The following is a 23,926-nucleotide window of genomic DNA, read 5'->3' on the forward strand; positions in this document are numbered from 1 at the left end:
ATCCCTCTAGCACCACCAACAGTCCAAAATTTCCTATACATTTTTTGTTATAACTTCTGAACCGTAACTGCTAGAAACCAAAAAATAAATCTTCTGAATCCCTGGCTCATGGATTTGATGCTGTATCTTTAATGTATCGACACAAAACTTGTTATGTTTCATCACAAGGCTGACTTGCGGTAACATGCTGTGTTTCGGCGTAGCACCACATAGTGGTCCGGAGTTATGAAAATGGCTATTTTTGCTTATAACTTCTTAACGGTTAGGCCACAAATCATAAAGTTGGTCTCATTAGATTCAGGGTGGCATGCGGAGTCAAACGATATTCATTTTTCTCACGTCGTCCATTTTGAATAATGTTAAAAAAAAAAGTAGAATAATATTGAATAATGTAGTAAAATGCTGTATTTTATAAATGCATATCATTACAAAACTTGGTATGGGTTGTAAGGACAGTACCCTGATAGAGCCTTTGAAGTTTCAGGACAGCGCCACTTAATGGTGAACAAATATGTTTTCAGGCCTATAACTATGTCTGCGGTTGACAGATTTTCATGGTAATCAATTCCTTACATTCCTGAATTGCCCTATGATACCAAACATGCCAGGTTTTGCATTATGGTTTGCCTAGTATCATGTTTTAGCGCTAAAAATACAATCATGAATATCTTTGCAACCGTTACTCCGATCGAGACAATGGTTTATTATATGTCACAGGCCACATGTCAAAATGTCCATGGGAAGTGGGCAAGAAAATGCAAAAAAAAAGGTTTGGTGACATAAAATGTTTATGCTTTTGTGAGTATATATGCTTAAAACTTCTAAACGAATTAAGATATTTTCATCATATTTGACACGATGGTTTATGGGACCAACACTGCCAAAGTTGTGATTTACACAAAAGTTTGTACGTATCATCATTTGCACATCTTATCCTCGCATTGAAATTTGGTCATACTGTAAATGTCCACATTTTGTCCCTTTGTGCCTTTTAGGGCTTGACCTAGTAATACTGCTTGCTTGCAGTTTAATTATTTAAAGTAACCCAAAGTGTCTGCGGCTTGTATAATATGGTGTAAATGCCTGTTCTCAAAAGGTTAAAGCAATAGTTCATTCAAAAATTAAAATTATCTTATCACTTGTCATTCCAAATCCAAATGGTCTTTCATTAAAGATAGATTGTATCCCAATCTGACAATATTTTATAAAAATATAAATTAACCATGTTTTAATTTTCTTCACTGACAACGGACAAACATAAAAAGGCAGACATGGTTTTAGTTGTTGTTATCTAATTGCACTCCAAACGTCTTGAAATGCAAATATGTAGATCGAAAAAGTGAAATGTTCTTCTATGATCCTGAATACGGCCCTGGATGATATGTGCCTTTTATGTCTTTGAATTGTGGTCATGCTTTGGAGATCACCGAAAGACCAAGCAATAGTGAATCAAGAGATTTATTTAGAGATGCATTTCGAGTGAGAGAAAATTGTCCCTCTTAATCAGTGGTCACCAACCCTGCTCCTGGAGATCGACCGTCCTGCAGACTCCAGCTCCAACCTTGCTTCAGCACACCTGTCTGTAATTATCAAGCATACCTGAAGACCTTGATTAGATAGTTCAGGTGTGTTTATTGAGGTTAGTGCTGAAATCTTCCGACCATTTTTCTCTAAATCGCAAACATTCTGACAAATTTGTTTATCTGTGGGGCACATATGAGTCTTTGGGGAACACTGTGGGGAAGAAAGGAAACACTGATTAGTCATATAAAAAGACAGAAAGAAGACAGCAAATTTTTATTTTAAATCAATCTTAAACATGTTATTTACAATAACATTAGGTCTCTGTACCAGCTAATTTATTCTGTTTGTTTTTATATGTTTCATATATGTGTAGCTTTATTTGAGAAAAGTCGTTATGCAGATTTACTGGTCGTTCTGTATATTTACCAACTCTGCAATAATTATGCACATTCACTGTAATTCGGCAAAATAATGTCATTTCCCCAAACGACGGTAAGTATATTACAGCATTTTATGTTATATGCCGCTGTGCCAATCTAGTAATATTTATTTATTAGGTATGCATATGTGTCACAGTCCCGTCTGTTTCCCTGCCTGTTTCTCCTGAGTCTTCCCCACAGACTCCACTTTCCACCATCCTATACGCTCCCTCACCAGTCTTTCGTCAGTAATCACCCTCACCTGCCAGTCATCACCATAATCATCAGAACTGTATATATTCGGTCCTGTTTTCCCCTGTCTTTTGTCTAGTCTCTGTTGCGCTTTTCTTTTATTGTACCCGCTGATTATAGTGTTTATATTAAAGTTACTCGTGTTGGATTTCTCCCTGTCTGTGGCTACACGCGTTACAGAAGACTAGACCAAAATATGGATGCCGACAGCTACTCTCCAGAGGCACACCTGATGTATCTGATACAAGATGGCCATCCTCCAGAGTGTTACGTGGAGGATTTTGTGGAGTTATATGATCGGGTGAGTTGACGCGATTCCTTGTTAAACCACATGTTCCTGAATGGGCTGGATGATGATCTGCTGGTTATCCTCATACTCCCCGAGCCGGATAGATTCTCATGTGGACTTCATCAACAGTGCTTTAGAAATAATGGGTGCCAGTGTCCGTGTGGGTTTCACCATCATTGAGCACATTCACTGTAATTCAGCATATTACTGTAATCTAACCAAAATAGTATATTACAGCAATTTATTTTGTATCGCACTGTGCCGAATCTAGTAATATTATTTATTATGATATATATATATATATATATATGTGTCACAGTCCCGTCTGTTTCTCCTGAGTTTTCCCCACGGACTCCACTTCACATCATCCTCCACGCTCCCTCACCAGTCTTTCATCAGTAATCACCCTCACCTGACAGTCATCACCATAAACTGTATATATTCGCAGAATATTCCTACACACCAAGCCACTCCGCACCAGAGCCTACGGGCCAATCTGAATCAGAGCTCCTTTTATGATCAGCTTCTCATGGAGTTCGACCGATCTACAGCCACAACTACCCCTCTAAACTCACAATGAACCAACCACAGAATTCGAGCCCTCTCCAGTGTTCCCCTTCAGAGATCCCCTTCCAGCCTTTCCCACTTAACCCTGATCCGCCTTAGAAACTCAAGCTCCCCGAGCATAAGGGGAGCTCAGCCCCGAGACCTTAGGAATCCTTGGGTGCCACAGTGGCCGTGGCAACATTGTTCTTTTAATTCCCTGTGAAAATTTTGCGTAGGGTGGGGGGATTTTGACCAGCTCCTCTGCCCTAGGCACCAACAGCCACACCGTCTCCATGGCTCCTTTCTTCACTGTTAAAGCCACAATGGCCGTCTCTGTTCCAATCGCTCCTGTCTCCAACGTCAAGGCATCGGTCTACATCTCCTGGGCCCCTTCACCTCCATGGACTCCCAGTGCCGGTAGCAAAGTCCTGGACACTTTCCATCCTGTCCTTCATGAGCCTCCAGGACTGCCAACCCTCCCTCCCTGGTTGTTACATCTTAGGCACAAGGTTGTGCCTTCCAGAAGGGGGGAATGCTGTCAGAGTCCCGTCTGTTCCCCTGCCTGTTATTTCTGAGTTTTACTCAAGGACTCCACTTCCCATCATCCTCCAGGCTACCTCACATGTCTCTCGTCACTAATCACCCTCCTCTGTCAGTCATCACCATAATCATAAGAACTGTATATTTTTCCTGTTTTCCGCTGTCTTTTGTCTTTGTTGTGATACTCTGTTCTTTTGTTGTATTGATTCTAGTGTTCCAAAATACAGAGTTACACAGTTTGGTGCGTTACCATGGCAAACACCATTCAACATAACAAAAATCTGTTCACAATTCAATGTTTTGCCATCAATCACATGAACCTTCTAGGAGAAGTATTTAAAAATTAATCACATGCAATTGTAGATAAAACCTTTTGTTAGTGACACACTTCCTTTGCCAATTGGTGATGCTTTGACCAGGAAAGACTATAGCCACATCAATGTGATCAAACATCATGACTTAACATACTGCTGAAGTTTGATCGCAATCACTCGATGTATGCTTTAGCTATGAGATAATTCCTGTTTCTCAGATTTTACCATAAATGTATTGCCTCGCCATGGTAACACAGTTTGCAATTTAGCATCTCCAATATCTTGGCATCATGTTCACCAATTTCGGTGGCAATCGTGTGAATCTCCTAGGAGGAGAATTTTGAAAATTTACCGCATGTAGCCTACTTTTTACAAAATCCAAATTGTCGGACATCCTGTTGGGCGGAGCTAATGGGTGTTGATGCAAAATTCTATGCTCATTCTATGGGGCATTACAGAGCCCCCCTGCCACGCGGTATCCTAATGGCTGACAACACAAATTGTTGATTTTTGTGCCAATTTTCAAGACTTTTTGAGCATGTTAACTCGTTCCCCGCCAGCCTTTTTTTTAAGGTGCCAGCCAGCACGGGCATTTTTGAACATTTTCACTTAACATTGATCTCTCACAGTACATGTTCTGTAATGAATATAAGGACAAACAATATATCAGATGAAAGAACAGAATCTCTGCTATTAAACAAAATAAACCATATTCTTCTATCTTCATTGGTTCTTTTTTATCACCTCTCAAATGTGGATAGGTTCCTTAAAAATTGCATAATTTTTTTATTAAAAAGCTGAGATATTTACCCAAAAACAGATAAAATATAGATTCAGAGATTATGTATTTTTTCCAAAGGTGTGTAACAGCGCCACCAACTGTACAACATTACAAATACTGATTGCCATAATAAATCGTCTTTGGCAGGGAACCATTGCAATTTAAATAACGAGATAAATCGTCGATGGCGCTGAAAGAATTAAGGCCCCCAAAATGCCAAACAATAATGAGTTGCCCCCTGTCCCAGAGGATCAAGATGCCCTCGCACAACCATGCAAGATTAACTGTGCAATAGCAGTGCTATTGCATTGTTATTCTAATTTCTCTTCTTTTAGTATAATTAAATAGTGATTCTATTATTTCTACTTGAGTTGAATAAAAACAAACTATTCAACTACGCTACATTTATTTTTCACCAAAAGTAAAAGTACAACATAGACAAAGTCGCCAACGAAGAAACGGGGATCTTGCGTTTGACAGGCACTTTTCAAACTACTGCATCTGTGGAGCACAGCGCTCGACTGTACAGCACAGCACAGCACAGCACAGCACAGCACAATAACTGACAGGTCTTATTTTGGGGCAAAACCAATCAAAACCTACTGCTGGGGGGTGGGGCACTTTAACCGTGCATTGACATTCAACCACTGGCGCTCTGAATTAGCATTGCTAACGTTTCAATATTTAGTTCATGTATGCAAGCTTTGTTCATATTCGTGTATTGTGATTTAGTCAGCTCCTGAAATGGGTCATACCATTGATATTACCAGAGCACTGAGCAGCTGAGGTAAATAGAAAACTCGGTTCATATAAGCATGCAATTATTGCATTGACAGAGCGAGCGAGGACAATTTAAGAGTCTTACATGCATGCAACATCAACATTAACAACAAAGAGCCCTTGACTTAGCTGTCATTTGGGGTGACAACGACATAACTAGCTGCTTAATCAACCTTTTTGGCGTGCCATTTATATTTTTTCTTGGTAATCACTGTGCCATATCAACAAATGTATCTCAATATTATGATCCAGTGTATGGGATCTGCTTACCGTAACATTAGCATAATTTAAAAGAACAATTCTATGTTTGAAGAAAAAGCATAATAATATTGAATAGGGCCTTTACATGTAGGCTAATAGAAAAGGTGATTGAAGACATTTTTACAAATTTGTTTAAAAACAGTCGTACTATCTTTACTAAGATGAGTCAATGTTGTGAAAGTATTTTTAGTCATGAAAATAAAGACAAATAAATTATTTAACAAATAAAACCTTATTGTTAATACAATGTGTTTTTGGTTGCCACTTGTTTAACTAAAATATTTGTTTATTTTACAAATCTACTTCATTCGCGAAAAAGGAAATGGAAACAGCGTGAATTTCACTATGGTAAGCAGCAGGTGTCCAACTTCATGTCTCCGTTTTCAGCTCCTCCTCGACTGCACATGGCTACTCTCACCGATCGGTTGCATCCAGCCGATGGGAACACACCTTTTATTTTGACATGACGAGCCACACACATGACGTCCAAACACATATTTTGCATTCCTGTGCCCCTGGAAGAAAAGTCATGGACCGCCCCTGATCCTTCAGAGGTTTGTTGAATATGACTGTAAGTGCCCTGCGAAGTGAACATTACTGGATATTTTAATATCCATGATTCCAGTTCGAAAGGAGCAAATGTAAGATTCGAAGGGAATTCAAGTGCACAAGACCTAGTGCACAAGGTGGTAATTATCAATGCGGTAATTCATATTGCCTGATTTAAGGTTTAGATGATCTTTAATAGTTTTTTCATTAATTCATGCCTTCACTAATCAGTAATGTAAAAACCTATTAAACAGTAATTAGCACATTATTTGCACATTATATGTGTTAAGTTTTACCTAAAAGAGTAGAATAATACTTTTCTCCATGGAGTTTGCATGTTCTCCCTGTGTCATGCGTGGGTTGGCTCCGGTTTCCTCCCACAGCCCAAAGACATGCAGGTTAGGTTGATTAAGGATTCTAAATTGTCCCTCCCCTGACTTTTCTATAGATCGCGTATAGAACAGACTTATGTATAGATTGACTAGTTCTCGCCAAGAATATAGCCTTAGATGCTGGTATGGTGTTAAGAATGAAACGATAAGTAAAGAAATTAATCTTTACACATATTTATTGCATTTTTTGGGTGCATACTGTTGGCAGGGGTGTGCTTTTAACAGCATGGATCTAGGAGAGAAAAAGAAAAGGGGCCCTTTTCAGCCTGGGAGTGACAGCTCTTTTATTAAACGAAACTGGGCCCCTTTATATGCACACACACACACACACACACACAGTGATCATGGCCACTGTGTCTGGGCCATTGTCACTAGACTTGGTACTCCTGAAGTACTCCCCAAATATCCAAGGGGCTTTGTTACTGTCCCTTTGCAAACACACACACACACACACACACACACACACACACACACACACACACACACACACACACACACAAAAGCCTCTTTGCGTTGTAGCAGACCTGCTCATATCGAGGTCAAGAGACTTATAGCATTATCTAGTTTTGGTTAAAAGTGTGTGAGTGTCGATATAGCCTGCATTTCTCTGAAGATAAACCATGTGGCCTCTTAGACCAAGTCCCACCCATCCACTCACAGTCTGTGAGTGTGTCGGGGAAAAGAGGCAGTGCCCAGACCCTTACACACAGATAGCATTACACGGAAAACCAGAGAGGCAAAGACAAGAGAAGACAGCGTGGTAGAGAGAGAGAGAGAGAGAGAGAGAGAGAGAGGGAAAGTTGAAAGGTGTGTGCTAGAATGCCAACCAAGAGCAACATTTGTGGAGTAAGTAAAACTAGCCTGAAGACTTTTTTACTTATCTTGCTGATTAATAATAATAGTAATCCATTGTTTCCATTGTTTCCATTTAGTCATGTTTCCTAATAAGCCTAAATCAAAATTGGAGTCATATTGTCATATAATCGTTTCAAATATGTTTTTAAAGATGACAAAGCGTAACCTACTCTGTCAAAAGTATTATTTTACAAAATAATACTTACTAACTAGATGCTGTAGAAAAACATCTTTGAATATGATAAGTGTTAAGGTAAACCATATATAGTAGCCTACTATAGGATGTTGAGAACATCACTAATAGGATGGACAAGATCGGAGGGAAATTCATAAGTGGTAATGGACACGTTTGAATTGTTTATACTGTACATCTTTTTAAATAATATTTAATAGTTGTTTAAAAAGCTGAATAGATGTTTTTGTCTGTGGCATGAGTACCCAACTTGTCTACACTACTTTGTAAGGTGATTTCAGCGTTATGGATGTGGAATTTGTAGTCAATACTGGAAATATAAACCTTTAGTGAATGTATTTATAACCAATATATTGAATCATATGTTGATAGTTTTGAATCTGGTGTGGACCTTATTATAATACTCTGTTTTATTTTTATTATTTTGCTGATAGAGGAATAGGACATCACTGTAGGGAAATTCTAATAGAAAGAAATAAGACATACTAGAAAACAGGAAAAATACTTATAAAAATTTGGAAAAAAAACCCATTTATTCTATGATGTTTATTAGCGATGCTAACTGTAACTGTTTGAACTAACTCAGATATTTGCATAGCATTTGGATCTCAAATGAAACTCCCTGGGCTGCTAATGTTTATATTTTTTACTAATATTACTAATAACATTTCATAAACATGTTAACATTATTGCTAGAGTGTTATTTATAGGAAGTCTGTCCAGTCAGTTGTGCCAACCTGACATTAAACCATACAACATTATATCATACTGACAAGGACACTTAAACTTCAGTTGTCAAATACTCTTTAATGGATTCTATTTGGACTAGATCATTTAGGCCTAAAAGTTCAATATTTTATGTTAGTGTTTAGTAGTACACAGACAGGCTTTTGATTAAGATTAATTTTGAAGCCTGTCTGCAAATAATTAGGTGTGGTCTACATTGCTGCCATTGCTTTATCTCTTGTAACCATACACATACATTGATGTTAAAGGGTTCACGCAGAAAGGAAATTATGAGTGAATTTCTCATAAATTATATTGTTTTGTTGAACGATGTTTAGAAGAATTTTCAACTGACATTTCTTAACAATTATTGACTACCATAGTAGGAAAAATTGGCTTTCTGGTTTGGTTTGCTTTCCTAAATTATTGAAAATATATATTTTTTGTGTTAAATTGAACAACAATAATTATAAATGTTTTTCTACTATTCAATGATGTCCAAGAAATGTCAGTTGCTAACATGCATCCTATATATTTCTATGTAGTATAGGACCTTTTTTCAGTTTAACTGCTTTAGTTTTGTGAATGCTCAACATGTGTTGTTACAATAATGCATATTGTCTCAAATATTTTCTGTTTCCTGATTATAGCTTTTTTATTAGAATACATGATACGTTTTGAGGTGTTTTCCTTAAACTTACTCACAAATGTGTAAAAATGTGTAAAAATTTGTCAGATAAAATGCTCCCAGGATGTCCAGCTTTCTAAAACTACCTGGGCTGGGTTTCCCAAAACCTTCGTATCACTACGTCGTTCTTAAGAATATGTTGCTACCCCTCTTAAGGTAAATCTTAAGAATGACGTAGCGTTAAGAAGGTTTCGGGAGACCCAGCCTTGCGTGAACTTGTTTCTGTAGTAAATTATGTCAGCACAGGAAAGGAAAACTATGTTGATTAAAGCATTTCATATTGGCTTTAATTATGTTGTTTTATTACTGTGCACGTGTTTGTGTAACTGGGTGTGGAAGCAAAGGAATATGTAAAGAAGTATAACAGACATAACAATAATAATACTAAAAAATTTAAATAAAATAGCAAGAGTATAAATAGTAATAAAAAACAGAGGATGGGGAGGGTAATGAATAATGATTATAATAGAGGTAGAAATAATAATAAGAATAATAGTAATGATGATCTCAATTAATCATTAATAAGGGGGAGTGGGAGGAAGGGGAAGGTTTCTTATAGTAACAATAGTAATATTATTAATAATGGTAATAATATTTACAATATAAACAATAAACTGAATTATATGAGGAATCAGGCAGGTTGGATGATTAGGAATAGGGCAGATAGTAATAGTAGTAGTAGCATTAATGATTATAATACCAACAATAAAAATAAAAGTGATAATACAGCTATTAATGATCCGGTTTTATAGGGCTCACTCTAAACCTTTCTTTGGCCATGGCATGTTTTATTGTCCCTAAAATGCCAACAATATGCTACAACTGACCATCAAGCAGATGTGCCACAGGGCCCAGGAATTTGGGCCCCAAAGAGCCGTCCCCGAGACACTCCCTACCTGAGCCACCACATACATGCCACGCTTATCCTAATTTAAAAATGTTTCCCTTTTCTTGTAGCATTCATTGTTAAACATATGACAGACGAGTATGTCACCTAGTGTGTGATGCATTAAAAGAGGGCAGTGTAAAGTGTGGATCTAGCCCAGTGGAAAGCCCAGGCCACAATGCCCACATCGCACTTACCCTATGTGTGTCCGATATGAATATTTTGTGTTTTTCTTGTGATTGGCGTCAAGCCCTGAATCTGTTTTTTGATTTTTCTTCCGTCCTTGCATTGCAGACCAAATTGGGCACACTGTTAGAGGACAGTTTCATGTGTAACTGTAGCAATTTGGAGTATCTAACTTCAACTCTCCAGGGCAACCACTAGTTAAAAAAAATTCTTACATCTTTGCTCATACATTTTGAACAATATGCTTGCAGAAACATTTTTTCCTCTGAATCCTTGGCTAATGACGATGAATAAAAAATATACTATTCTGAACTCGTTCTAGAGCGTTTGTTTGATTTGCATGTAGCATTTAGGGCCAATTCTTGATTCCTCAAACCGTTTTCTTATACCGTCTCCGGAGAGCACGCAAAGAGGCCCGACCTGAGGAAACAGAGCACCCTACAGGTCAGGAGTTACAAAAAAAGGCTATAAACGTCTATAACTTCTAAACAATGTATTGTCACCAAATTTGAAATGTGGATGGCACAGTCCGAGGACACAGAAGAAAGGTGGTCGGACATTGCCACTTTTTAGCCTTATAATTGCACATCTTGTTTGCCTCATAGAAATGTGGACAGTGCTACCTATCAGTAAAATGTTATGAGCAATTTTATGGTGTTTTAAGTGCTAAGTATTAAGTGATCTATTTATAATTATTATTACTTACAGTTTGTTTCTGCTTTTACAAAATATTTAATAGAAAGATGTGTTTTGAAAAAGTTATTTTCAAGAAAAAAATCAAATTCCTAAAAAATCTGTTTTCCTATATTGCTTCCTTTCTCAGACTGATGCAGCCACCAGTTTTCTACGTGCAGCTCGCTCAGGTAATCTGGAAAAGGCTCTAGACCACATCAAGAATGGGATTGACATAAACATAGCCAATCAGGTACAACAACATCCATTTAGCCAAGTCTTAAAACAAATTGCTTGTATGTAGCAGTTCATGTATACAATATGATTGGGTTACAAGAAGAGCATGGTCCTATTTGATTGCCTAGATTTACACAATATCACATGAGCATAATTGGGACTAAATAACAAAACAGGAGGCAAGTACACATTCCAAAGGACGTTGAAAACCCAAAGAACAGGAAATAGTGACTTACATATTTGGACAGAGGCACTTTATTTTTGTTATTTTAGCTGTTTACCAAACTGTAATCAAGTTACAGTTATATAATGAATATTGTCTTAAAGTGCACATTCTCAGCTTTATTCAGAGTGCATTCACATCAATTGGTTGAAGAGTTTAGGAAAGGGTCACCAACCTTTTTTACACCATGTGACGGTTTCGGGTTTAAAAGGTACGACAGGCAGTGCAAGTGGGTCTCATGTCGCGTTTTACTGGATGTAAGCGCTACTAGATGTTTAATTCTGTTTGTTTTCCAGAAGCCTAAAACATCAGTTTCAATCTTTTGCGATGTAATATCAAAATTGATATTCTGCATACAGTGTCACTTTTGATTCATTAGGTACATTAGTAAATAAGAAATGGAGCTATGCCTGCGAAGACGCACTGGAAAAGAGAGAGTCAATGTATAAAAGTGCTAATATGCTTCATGTGGTGGTTACAGCTCTGTGGTGTGTGTGGTTTACACTCTGTTCCTCAGTCTCCCCAGAGTTTGCTGCAGCCCATGAACCTGAACCAAGTTTAGTCCATGAATATTTCCGTAAACCAAGTCCAGTTCCAGACACAAATCTGTTCCTAAGCCCAGTCAAGCCCAAGAGTCCGTTCCTGAGCCCAGTCAAGCCCAAGGGTCCATTCCTGAGCCCATTCTAGCCCAAGAGTCCGTTCCTTAACCCAGTCAAGCTCAAGAGTCTGTTCCTGAACCTAGTCAAGTTCAAGAGACCGTTCCTGAATCAAGTTCGCTCCATGAACTCATTCCTGATCCCAATCCAGACCCAGGCCCACTCTGGCCACCGATCCAGCCAGAACCACCTAAACCTGCCTCTGCTCTGATCGCCACCCTCTGCTTTGCCACTGCCACCATGGGCACCACCTTCAGCTCAGTCAGATCTGCCTATGGCCCTGCTCCAGTCCTCGCCTTCAGCTCTGCTGACTCCATCCTGGCTGCCGCCTCCACTCCTATCAGCTCTGCCTCTGCTCTGGTCCCCGCCTTCAGCTCTGCTGAGTCCTCCTTGTCCGTATTATGTAATATTGCTATTTGTTTCTCCAGTGTCTAAGTTATGCTTTTGTTTCATTGTTGAATGGATTATTTGGATTTGCCCTTTTATTAAAGACTGATTCTAGTTGTGGTGTTTGCCTTTGGAAGCGGTTGCAAGTGAAACAGGCCATAGTTAGGTTAAAAAAACAAAACCATCAGACAGATAGCATAAACATTAGGAGTAGCCAAATCAACAATTGGTACATTCAGAGAGGAAAAACAACAACACAAGGGTGACCTCCACAACAACAAAAATGGATGTCCAAATAAGAAAACTTGTAGATGATGACATTATTCTCTACATGATAAAGAAAAATCTCTTCACAGGTAGTGTCACAACATCAGTCTCCGATCACCAGAGAGCACTTTCACCTAGTTTTGACATTGGGACTTTATCTCCCAGAATACTTTGCACCATGATTACCGCTGCACCTGATCACAATTACCGGGACTATATATTCAGTGACTCTGCAATCATTCCTTGCGAAGTCTTGTTTTGCTACAACTCAATTTCTAAGTGTTTAGCCGTGTACCGTGTAAGAGCTTCTCGGGAACTACCTACAACAGCGTTTGAACAGCGTCTCAGATCTGTATTTGAAAATCCTGAAGGGGGCAAATCTACAGGAGAACAGCTATTGTCTCTACGCCAGGGCAGAGAAACACTTTTGCTGAGTTCGCCTTGACATTTCGTACACTTACTGCACAAACCGTTTGGGGGAGGACACTTTAAAAACCCTGTTCCATCGAGTTCTGAACCACGACATCCAGTCTGAGTTGGCATGTAGAGATGAGGGATTGAATCTGGATAAACTTGTTGAACTCGCCATACGTCTGGATAACCTGATAAGTGCCAGAAGATCCACTCGCTCAGATCACTTCACTTTCCATTCACCTCCTGAGAATACAGAACCCCTGCAGATCGGCTGCACTCATCTAAACATTGAGGAGAGGGATCGCAGATTCAGGGGACATATATGTCTGTACTGCGGTGAGAATGGGGTCACACGAGGATCAATTGCCCAACACGTCCTAACCAATCCTCCTTCGGGAGGGTGAGTACCACTATAACCCCTATGAGATCTACAAGTTGCTTAATTATCCCTATAAAACTGAGCTTTAACGTATGTACCGTGCTAACTGAGGCTTTAATCGATTCGGGGGCAGCAGAAAACTTAATCGACTCTGAAGTAGCTCGCTCTCACAGCATCCTATTAATCCCCAATAAATCTCTCTTGACAGTTTCCGTGCTAGAACAACGACCTCTGGGCACTGGACGCATCACACTGATCACAGAAAGGGTAACTTTGCAGGTTGGCGTACTTCATTCCCAGCGTACTCCATTCTTTGTTATTGAATCACTGTGTAATCAGTTCATCCTGGCACATTCCTGGTTAGAATTTCACCATCCACAAATTTGCTGGCAAGACAATAAGATCTTAAAATGGGGCACATCCTGCGCTACAACATATCTCACAACCAACAATCCTGCTCAGGTCCGTTCAGCAGAGATTACGGAATCTCCTCAGGTACTTGACAACGTTCCTGAAGAATATCTTGATTTAGCCATCGCTTTTCAGTAAAAGGAAGGCTACTCAACTACCACCTCATCGACTCAGTGATTGCACCATTGATCTAACACCCGGATCATCACCACCCAGAAGTATAATTTTTCCTTTGTCAGAACCTGAGATCCGTGCAATGAACCCTTACATATAAGAGGAATTGGCCAAGGGCTTCATCCAACTTTCCACATCTCCTGCATCGGCAGGGTTCTTTGTGGGCAAGAAAGATGGCAGCCTACGTCCTTGCATTGATTACAGGGTAATTAACGAGATGACCGTCAAGTCCCGATATCCTCTACCAATAGTACACTCAGCTCTTGAACAATTAAAGGACGCTAAAGTTTACATCAAACTGGATTTATGCCACACCTATAATCTTATTTGCATCAGAGAGGGCAACGAGTTGGAGACGGCGTTTTCCACCAGTACTGGTCACTTTGTGATGCCATTTGGTCTTGCTAACAGTCCTTCAGTCTTTCATGAACGATGTGTTCAGAGACATGCTCAACATGTTTGTCAATGTCTACATAGATGACATCCTGATCTACTTAAAGACCCATGACATGTACAGGCTGTTCTTGAACTTCTCATCCAAAATCAACTCTTCGTCAAGACTGAAAAATGTGAATTTCACCAGACTACCGTGTCTATTCTTGGATACATGATCAGTCCTAAAGGAAACACCATGGACAACAAAGAAGGGACAAGGAGTTCTCAACTGGCCCAAACTTAAAACGCTTAAGGAACTTCATAGCTTCCTTGGTTTTGCTCATTTTTACAGAAGATTTATTAAGAACTTCAGCATTGTAGCAGCACCAATTACTTCAATGACCAAAAGAACACACTCCAAACTCACCTGGTTACCAGAAGTGGAAAAAGCTTCCAAAAATTTAAAGCAGTGCTTTACCACTGCTCCCATCCTTCATCATCCAGACCCAGAACAACTATTCGTGATTGAAGTGGATGTATCTAATTTGGGCATCAGAGCAAATTCTTTCCCCGAAACAAGGTACACCACCCAAACCTTACCCATGCACTTTCATCTCCAGTAAACTATATGCTGCTGAACGCAACTTTGATGTGGGAAATCGCAAATTACTTTCGATTAAGGTCACACTCGAGGAGTCACTGGCTGGAAGGGGCTTGATATCCTTTTGTGGTTCTCACAGATCACAGAAACCATGAATACCTCTAGGACCACGAATACCTCTAACAGCTAGGAGACTAAATCCAAGACAAGCTAGGTGGGCATTGTTTTTTACCCGATTTAACTCCAAGCTGACACCTTATCAAGACAGTTTAACTCCAATCCCACTAACCACCCACCCGAATTCATCATCTCTCAAGATCTGATTGTAGGTCCCATCCAGTGGGACATCATAAACGAGATCAACCTAATCAATGCCAACCACCCTCCCCCACCAACCTGTCCACCCGATGGTACCTTCATTCCGCTCAATCTCCGTGAGAGGGTCATCCAGTGGGTTCATTCATTTTATTAAGGGATTCCTTATTTAGGGATACGCCCAAATTTATTAAGAACTGTCACCTTTGTGCCACTGCTAAACCTTACAAACAAGCTCATGCAAGTCTTCTTCGGCCTCTACCCATTCCCCAGCGACCCTGGTCACACATCACCCTGGACTTTGTGACCGACCTACCCAAGTCATTAGGCAATACTACAGCCCTCACCGTCGTTGACAGCTTTTCTAAGGTATGCAGATTTGTTTCTTTGCCCAAACTGCCCTCGGCTCTTGAAACTGCCAAACAATTAGGACATCGTTTCCGATAGAGCTCCACAATTTACTTCTAGGGTTTGGGCAGCTTTCTTCAAGATGTTGGACATCACATCATCTTAACTGTCAAACTGAACGCTTAAACCAAGAATTAACCAAATATTTTAGGATATACTTTCAACAGAATCAATCAGACTGGTGTCATTTCTTACCATGGGCCAAATACTCAATTAACTCCATCCATAACTGGATTAACCCCGTTTCAGTATGTGCTTGGATTCCAACCTCCTATGTTCCCATGGGGCAACAATCCTTCAGATGTGCCGCCCATTGATCATTGGTTCCAGAGAAGCAAGGAGGCTCACGTTCACCTCTCCCAAGCACCATGCTCCTACCTACAAGCCCGTTCAATGTGTCTGGTTCTCAACCAGGAACATCCGTCTCAAACTCCCCTGCAAGAAACTGAATCCCAGCTACGTCGGTCCTTTCAAAATTATAAAACAGATAATCCGGTATTTTATCATTTGCAACTCCCCTCTAACTATCGAATTTCTCCTACTTTCCATGTGTCATTGCTCAAACATGCTGGAGTACCAGGTAGGAGGCTTTCTGAGTTCAAGAATTGCTTTACTCCAGAGGTTGGGGTTCTACTCTGCAGTACCTAGTGGACTGGGAGGGGTACGGTCCAGAGGAGATGTCATGGGTTGATGGGGGCATCCTTGACCCGAAATTGGTCGATTACTACCACAGATCTAATCGGGGAAAACCGGCCCTCAGACCACGAGGAAAACCCCGACAGAACAGACATCACTTCAGGAGCTGCTTGGAGGGGGGGGAGGCTCTGTCACGATATCACTCTCCGGTCACCAGAGAGCACGTTCACCTAGTTTTTACATTGGGACTTCATCTCCCAGAATCCTTTGCACCATGATTACTGCTGCACCTGATCACAATTACCGGGACCATATATTCAGTGACTCTACTCTCATTCCTTGCGAAGTCTTCTTGTGCTACGGCTACATTTCTAAGCGCTTATCTGTGTACTCTTGTGCCTCCGTGTATTACCTTTCGATTGTCTTACCGAATCGGATTACTGCCACCTGCCCTGACCTATGCCTGGTATCACGGTTATGATTGTTTGCTGTCATGATTCTGCCGCATCATGTCATGTTTCTCTTGGTTTAGTGGCAGGATCATGACAGAATCTCATCTTTTGTGTGGAGAGAGGTATTTTTGGCCCTTTTGGACTTCCAAACACTCTCCGGTCTCGTCTCTGTTCCCTTCCTCTCGTTTCCTCGTTATTGCTTGTTAATTAGTTCATGCCCACACCTTTCCGTATCTTGATAATTCCCTTATTTAATGCCCTTGTGTCTTCTGTCTTGTGCTGGTTCATTGTGGTTTGTGTGGTGAGTTCACGTGTCTTGTTAGTCTAGTCTAGTCTAGTTTTGATGTTCATGTTTTTAGTTTATTTTAGTCCTGCTTAAGTGTAGGTAGTTTTAGTCCTGTCTTGTTAGAGTACCCATGTTATGTTACCCCACGTGGGTCTTTGTTTTATTATTTATTAAATATATATTAACCCCTTACCCGCTGTCTGCACCTGGGTCCTCTGTCCTTGTCTCACCCCTCGAGAATCATGACAGTTTGCTGCCTGCCTCAACCTCTTGCCATATCTTTGTGTTCTAACATTAAAGAGAGAATTTCGAATGGATCAGACTCGCCCTGAACATTCATTACAGGTAGAATGTACAGTACATATCTAGCTATGAGTGTAGACACGAGTCAAAGGATAAGTAACTACTAGCTGAACATGCACAGTGCTGAGAAGATTATGGATAAATGATTCGCACATTCTCACAGTTAAAGAATCCAGCCTGTTGTGGGGCAAAGGTGGGCCCTACAAAGTATTAAAGAGGTGTGGTTACTCTATATTATTATTATTATTACACATATATACATACTATTGTTATAAAGATTGTAATAGGTTAATGTGTCCAAACCTTTGGATTGTAATAATTCAGCAATAGTAAAATGCTGTAAAATTGCCAGAAACAGTTGTTTACATATAGTGTAGACAATTTTAATCATAGGGTGTTCTTTTAATACAGTTTCATGTATATTCAAAAGTTTCGTTATCGACTCTCTTTCTTATCTGTTCCTACTTACATTGAGATGGGAAGAGTGGTCTCTAAAGTCACAGGGGATAATATCAGCAATGAAAGAAAGGTCCAACCTCACATGTCCTGTAAGGCTGAAGGAAGGCTGTGTAAGGTTAGACCTATCCCACATGGCTTGTATTCTTCCCAGCACATAGACCACCAGACTACCATCTAAATCATCACCATCATCATCACTGGCTGATGTCTTTTGAAAGTGTGCTTTGTGTTTCATTAGCAGTGATCTATAAATTAAACCACCATTTACTGTAGTTATTCTAAAGTCTATTTTTGGTACTCTTTGGGATGTAAGTCTACTATTTCTCTTCCTTCGCAGAATGGGCTTAATGGGCTGCATTTGGCCTCAAAGGAAGGCCATGTTAAAATGGTGCTGGAGCTTCTGCATCACGGTATTGTACTTGAGACAACTACAAAGGTAAGTGATAGTCCTACAGTTTCCCCACATATGTTTTGTATATTCAAGCCATGCTTAAAAAATATAATTGTACTCGATTAAATAACAAAATACTTAACCAGGTGGCAATTTTTGCAGACACTAAGTGTTATGGCAATATTTTCACAATAGTGACAGCCACACAAACACTTTCTTGGCTTAATCTGTTTTAAATTGGGCCCTTCTGGCTTAATCCAGGCAATTTTTTTACAGTCTTGTGTCCAACAGCATAAAGCTTGGTAATGGTGTGAGTCTGGTCAGCCAAAATAAATAAAAAGTCATGCATCAGTCTTGTTAAATCCTGGCTTGAGTTAGGCTTGCAACAAGAAGCACATAGTTTGGTTCAGATCTGGGTGGGTAATGTTGTTGTTATAATGCTGTTACAAAGTCATTTTTAAGATGACAAATAATAAAATACAGTATATAATATAATATAATAAAAAAACTATTGTGGATTATCTTTTTATATAATTTTTATTGGGGTTTAAGGTTTGTGAATGAATGATGTTCTTTGAAAAGCAGATAAAGCAGTGCTCAGGATCAAGCTTGAAAAAATAAAATAGGTTAGGTTAATATAACTCCAAATCGCTGGTTGGAGTATGGTTTTGTTTAAATTAAAGTTTAATTTTCACTTTCGATAACTTTTGATTACATTTCTATCGAAAAAAGCTTTTAAAAAGCTAGTTTTTAGTAGAATTGTAGTTTTTAAATAGAATTGTAGCTTTTAAATACGTGATTGGTTATTGCAAAAACGGTTTAGGACCAAAAACGGGTAATTGGTCTGACAGAACAAAAAACTCTGATGGTGTGCTTGTTGCACAAATTCATGTGTATTTGCTAGTAACTTTGGGGATTGGTTGCCAGCCAAAAGTTGCCAAACATGTGAAGTTACATTAATTTATTTAATAGTCGTATTCATGACCTGTTTTGAATGACAGTGAATGGAGTCGAAGTGTCGATTCCATCGTCTCCAAAAGTGGGAGTTGAGAATCCGAGGCGACTCCCAAAAACCCGGAATCGAACACCCCTACTATGAAACCTGTCTGACTCTGGTTCTCTGAGCTGCCTTCATGTACAAATACTGCCTCTGAAGTCATTGCTGGCTGCTATTTATAACCACAACACCAATGTAAATTTCTCGTGTCAAAAAAAGCCAAGAGAGAACATAGCGTAAAATGCACCCTAGGAAAAGGACTTCGTTTCCCAGAATGCTCCTAGTCCTCAACAGACCTGGAAGTCGCAAGGAATTTAAAAGCTGCCTGAACTCCACCACTCACACGTCCTTTGTTCTGTTTTATGAAACTGAAATACAATAAGGTAAGTAGAAACTTTTATTTAAATCTAAACTAACACATAGATTTAAACTTTTACTCGGTTAGCTTTTTTCTTCATTTGCAATTTGTCTTTATGCTAAAAGTGCTATACTTTTTTAGGTTTAGCGGTGCCGCCATTACAGTCCTGGCAAAAGCACATTATTAACACATACGAGTGAATAACAGAGATGTGCCTTTTCTGGATTAAAAACACAAAGTTTCCTTTCTCATTTATTTAAACACTTTACGATTTCTGTGGAGTAAAGAAACATTTCAGCTCTAGTTATCGATGGTAACACTTTAAAACTTTACATGAGGTATTGTTAAAACTCAAGCTTTTAAAGCATTAATTTTCGCTTAATAATGCTTATTTATTATGCAGAGATTCCTAATATGATATAAGATGAAAAGCACATATAAAATTAAAACACAGCTCATTCACTTTGAAATACAAGGAAATATACATATAATGCATCTGTATGATATTACAATATACTGCTATTTCACACAGTATATAGTATAATACATTCTCTTTCCTGGATATTTCATCGTTAAGAACTGTGTCCAAATGGACCAGGGGAAGATGTTCGCCATCAATAACTGGCCACAACCTACTTTAGTCAGTGCGCTTCATAGTTTTCTAGGTTTTGCTTTTATTGTAGATTTCATATCTAAATTCAGTTCCATTAACTATCCACTCAGCTCCATGCTCAGCAAACAGCCCAAATCTGTCCTGGAATTCCGAAGCCCTCATCTTTGCAGCGAATTTTGCGCTGCACCCGCCTTATGTCTCCCTGATCCAGATCTGCCATTTATTGTAGAAGTGGAAGCCTGTGCTAGGAGCAGTGCCTTACCAGCGGCAGGGGAATCATCCACGCCTTCATCCATGTGCCTACTTCTCACTTAACTTGTAATGCAGAGCAAAATTATGACATTGTAAACCTGGAGTTGTTGGTCATCAAACTGCCCCTAGTAGAGTGGTGTCACTGGAGGAAGCAAACTAGGAACCTAGAGTGTCTGAGGCATACTAAATGTCTAAACTCCAGGTAGGCTAGATGGGCTCTGTTTTTACACATTTCAATTTCTCAGTCACTTACTGCCCAGAAACTCAAAATGTGCAAGCATGCGCACTATCACAAGTTTATACCAACAAGTCTGGCTCTTCCAACCCTGAACCCATGCTCCCTCCAGCCATGATCGTCGAACCCATTCAGTGGGCTATTGAGGAGGAAGAAGTAGAATCCACTCGTCATCAGCCCGCTGCGCCGAGAGGTTCTGAGGGACAAAATATTTGTTCCTCACTTGCTCTGCGTTTCCCTTATGGAGTCGATTGATTCTACAAAGCCTGTAAATTGGTAACCCTATCTTGTCTACCCACTGCCTTCTAAACTGCACAGATTCTCTTCAACCTGGTTTTTCGTCACTTCGGAATCCCAGAAGATCAAATGTCAGACAGGGGTCCACAATTCATTTCTCAAGTGTGGAAGACATTTTTCAATCTTCTGGGAGTTGCAGTCACCTTCGGGTTATCACCCCTAAGCCAACCGCCAGGCTGAGTGCAAGATCCATGACATATGGAGAGACCTTAAATCATACTGCCATAACCATCCACACAGGTAGCACTGGTTCCTTGCCTGGGCCAAGTATGCACACAACTCTCTACGGAACTCCTAGAACATGGTTCCTTCCAGGATGAAATGTGTGGTTATCCATTCGAGTCCCAAATTCATTGGACCATTCACCATGGAACGACTGGTCAACCCAGTCACCTACCCGCTCCAATTAGCCCCACACTTTCACATATCCCCTTCATTGCACGTCACCCACCTCAAACCAAACATTAACCCTGTTTCTCCAACCACAGAAATTGGGTGCAACAGCAGAAGCCCCCACTTCTCCTCCACCCATTGGAAATTCTAGACCTCCTCCGGTGTCTTCCTGTAACAATATCACAATTCTTTGACAAAAAATTATGTCTTAAGTCTAACTATCAAGATATTATGTTTTTGTCTTCCATGTAGACTGAAAACCATTGAAATGTGTTAAGAACGTAAAAATGATTGTGCTTTTAATCCTGAAAAAGCCCTGCTCCCCCATTCACATTTTTGGTTCTGTAGACAAGGCTCCCAGGACTGTAATGAAGTTGACTTATCGCAGCAGAGCAAATCGGCCAATGCGCAGTCTAGGTATTTAGTTAACGCTTTAGATTACCGCATTATTAAACAGAATTTACAGCGTAACTAATTGTAATGTTGTACCTCTAAAGTACATATCTGTAGGTACAGGGGAACAATATGCAAAGTTTAGGGAATAAAGAATATATTTATACTGTATTTTAAAACTAAGGGGTTACTATTTTAATATAACGTGGTATGCATGACCTGCAGTATGCTATACAACAATCATGGAGTGAACATACACCAATGTGAGGGAAAACGCAGGAATCAGATGCAGGGTACAAAAAGAGATTTTATTGCAGCATAACAAAGCACCAAGTGACACAACAGAGTCAAGACAGATTTGGCAACAAGCAACAGGCTTGAGTGCTCAGCCAGGAAGAGGTGGGGGAGTGGCCCAGGGGAAAACCGGGTAGTCCTGACAGTCTTTGAGTTCCTCAGTGAGAGAGAGCGTCTATGAGAGATATATATGTAGCTCCGATTAGAATACCCCGTAGGGAGAGATGACCGTTTCTCCAAACCAGAAAACCCCGTAGGGAGAGATGATAATCCAATTGGAAGGGAGGCTGCCCCAATGAGGGTGGAGAGCCGCTGCCGAATTCCTGAGGTGAGATGATGGCGGAGAGGCTGGGAGTACCAATACGTGGCAATGGAATCCTTCACACTTGAGGCAGGAACGAGAGCCGAGGTAACCGGGGCAGCAATCTACAGGTGCAGCAGAAAACCATGCAGGGTGCGAATAGTTCTGGACAAGACAAGAGTTTAGCCAACCAAATCGTAACAAGACTAGACAAGAATTGCAAGACTGGAAGTCAGGGTGGTTAGAAAAGCTAATGGTCTGACACAGGACAAAAAAACATGGGGAGTTAAAAAGAGAGAAAAGAGCCAGCAGGAGTGAAAACAGGTGTGAAGTGATAGGGCGAGAGTGAAGCCCGGTGTAAGGTGGTGAGAGGGTAACAAGGAGGGCAGGGCACATGGAGTGCTGTCAAAACAACCCCATGTGCTAGAAAAAACCTAAACATAAAGACGAAATGAACAAAACAAGCAGCCCCGGGAACTGACGCACTACATTTTAAGCCAAACTTGTCCTGGCATTAGTTACGCTGTGAATCCTGTGTAATTAGGTGGTATATTGCAGACCGTAATCTAAAGCGTTAAGATAGGTATTATCTCTGGGTGGAGTGAGCTGTTGTTTGCTTTTTACAATTTCATCGATAGGTGCTAAAAGTGGCACACAGCACCTTTGATACCCAGGCGCTTTTGTAAAGTAGTTATAATATATTTACAGTTTCTGCCTCTATTTTACTTTTTGTATTTTACAACATCAATATATATTGACTTTTGTTTGCTGAAAACATTGTCAGCTTTTTCAACACTAAATAAGTTTATGTTGTGCCTGCAATCAGGGTAAAACATTATGTTTGTTAAATACATTTAATTTTGTGGGTATTTGTTTTTATTTTTGAAATGATGTCTTTGACAGATGAGTATGAAAAAATAACAGCAGCTACGTCTTGCGGAACAACAGCCTCATCTCCAGTCAAAGACAGACTCCCTGAGGCCACCAAAATGGAAAATAATCTAGGATTGTATATTATTTAATTCTTTAACATCTATCCAACAGGTCAGTGTGCCTTTGTGTAATTTAAGTTTAACCTTGAACAATTTGAACACAATATGATTTTAATAAGTCATGTATGTAGTATAATTAGCCTCATTTCAATAATAAATACAAAAACATCTTGCAATGTTTTGGCTTAATAGTGACAGCATGTTTTAAAAACATTTCAGGTACTGGAAGTTGGATTAATTGGTGGAGTGGATGTGAGGACACAGTCTGGCGATTAATGAAGCTAGCAATAATAGATTCCTGGCTAAAACTGTGAACTGTAGAGGCCGTAAATGGGAAAGCGGTATTCCAGATCTTGTTATGATGTTAAGCTGTCTTAAATGGAAAACTTGAGGCCTTGGACTGATGGTGTTTTGTATGTGTGTAAATTGTCTTCATTGTTTGTTTATTAAGCATTTTATTTAACCTTCTGGGATTATTCATTAAGGGGTCACACTTGGCTCCTTCATGGTCAAAAGTGGACAAAGCCTTAAAAATGTAAATACTTTATTTCTCGAAAATGTATGTAATACATTT

General features: G+C 39.7%; 1 protein-coding gene across 1 annotated transcript in view; it reads left to right on the plus strand.

The window, feature by feature from the left end:
- The first annotated feature begins 7,353 nt into the window (after window positions 1–7,353).
- ank1a (ankyrin 1, erythrocytic a) overlaps window positions 7,354–23,926 on the plus strand; it is a 155,217-nt gene continuing 138,644 nt past the window's right edge. Inside the window, exons 1-3 of the mRNA XM_079481249.1 lie at window positions 7,354–7,493; window positions 11,005–11,106; window positions 18,174–18,272. Of these exons, the coding sequence (XP_079337375.1) occupies window positions 7,467–7,493; window positions 11,005–11,106; window positions 18,174–18,272 (228 nt within the window). The 5' untranslated portion in view covers window positions 7,354–7,466. The remainder of the gene's footprint in view (window positions 7,494–11,004; window positions 11,107–18,173; window positions 18,273–23,926) is intronic.

The sequence above is a fragment of the Barbatula barbatula genome (genome assembly GCF_947034865.1).
Source record: "Barbatula barbatula genome assembly, chromosome: 2".
NCBI lineage: Eukaryota > Metazoa > Chordata > Actinopteri > Cypriniformes > Nemacheilidae > Barbatula > Barbatula barbatula.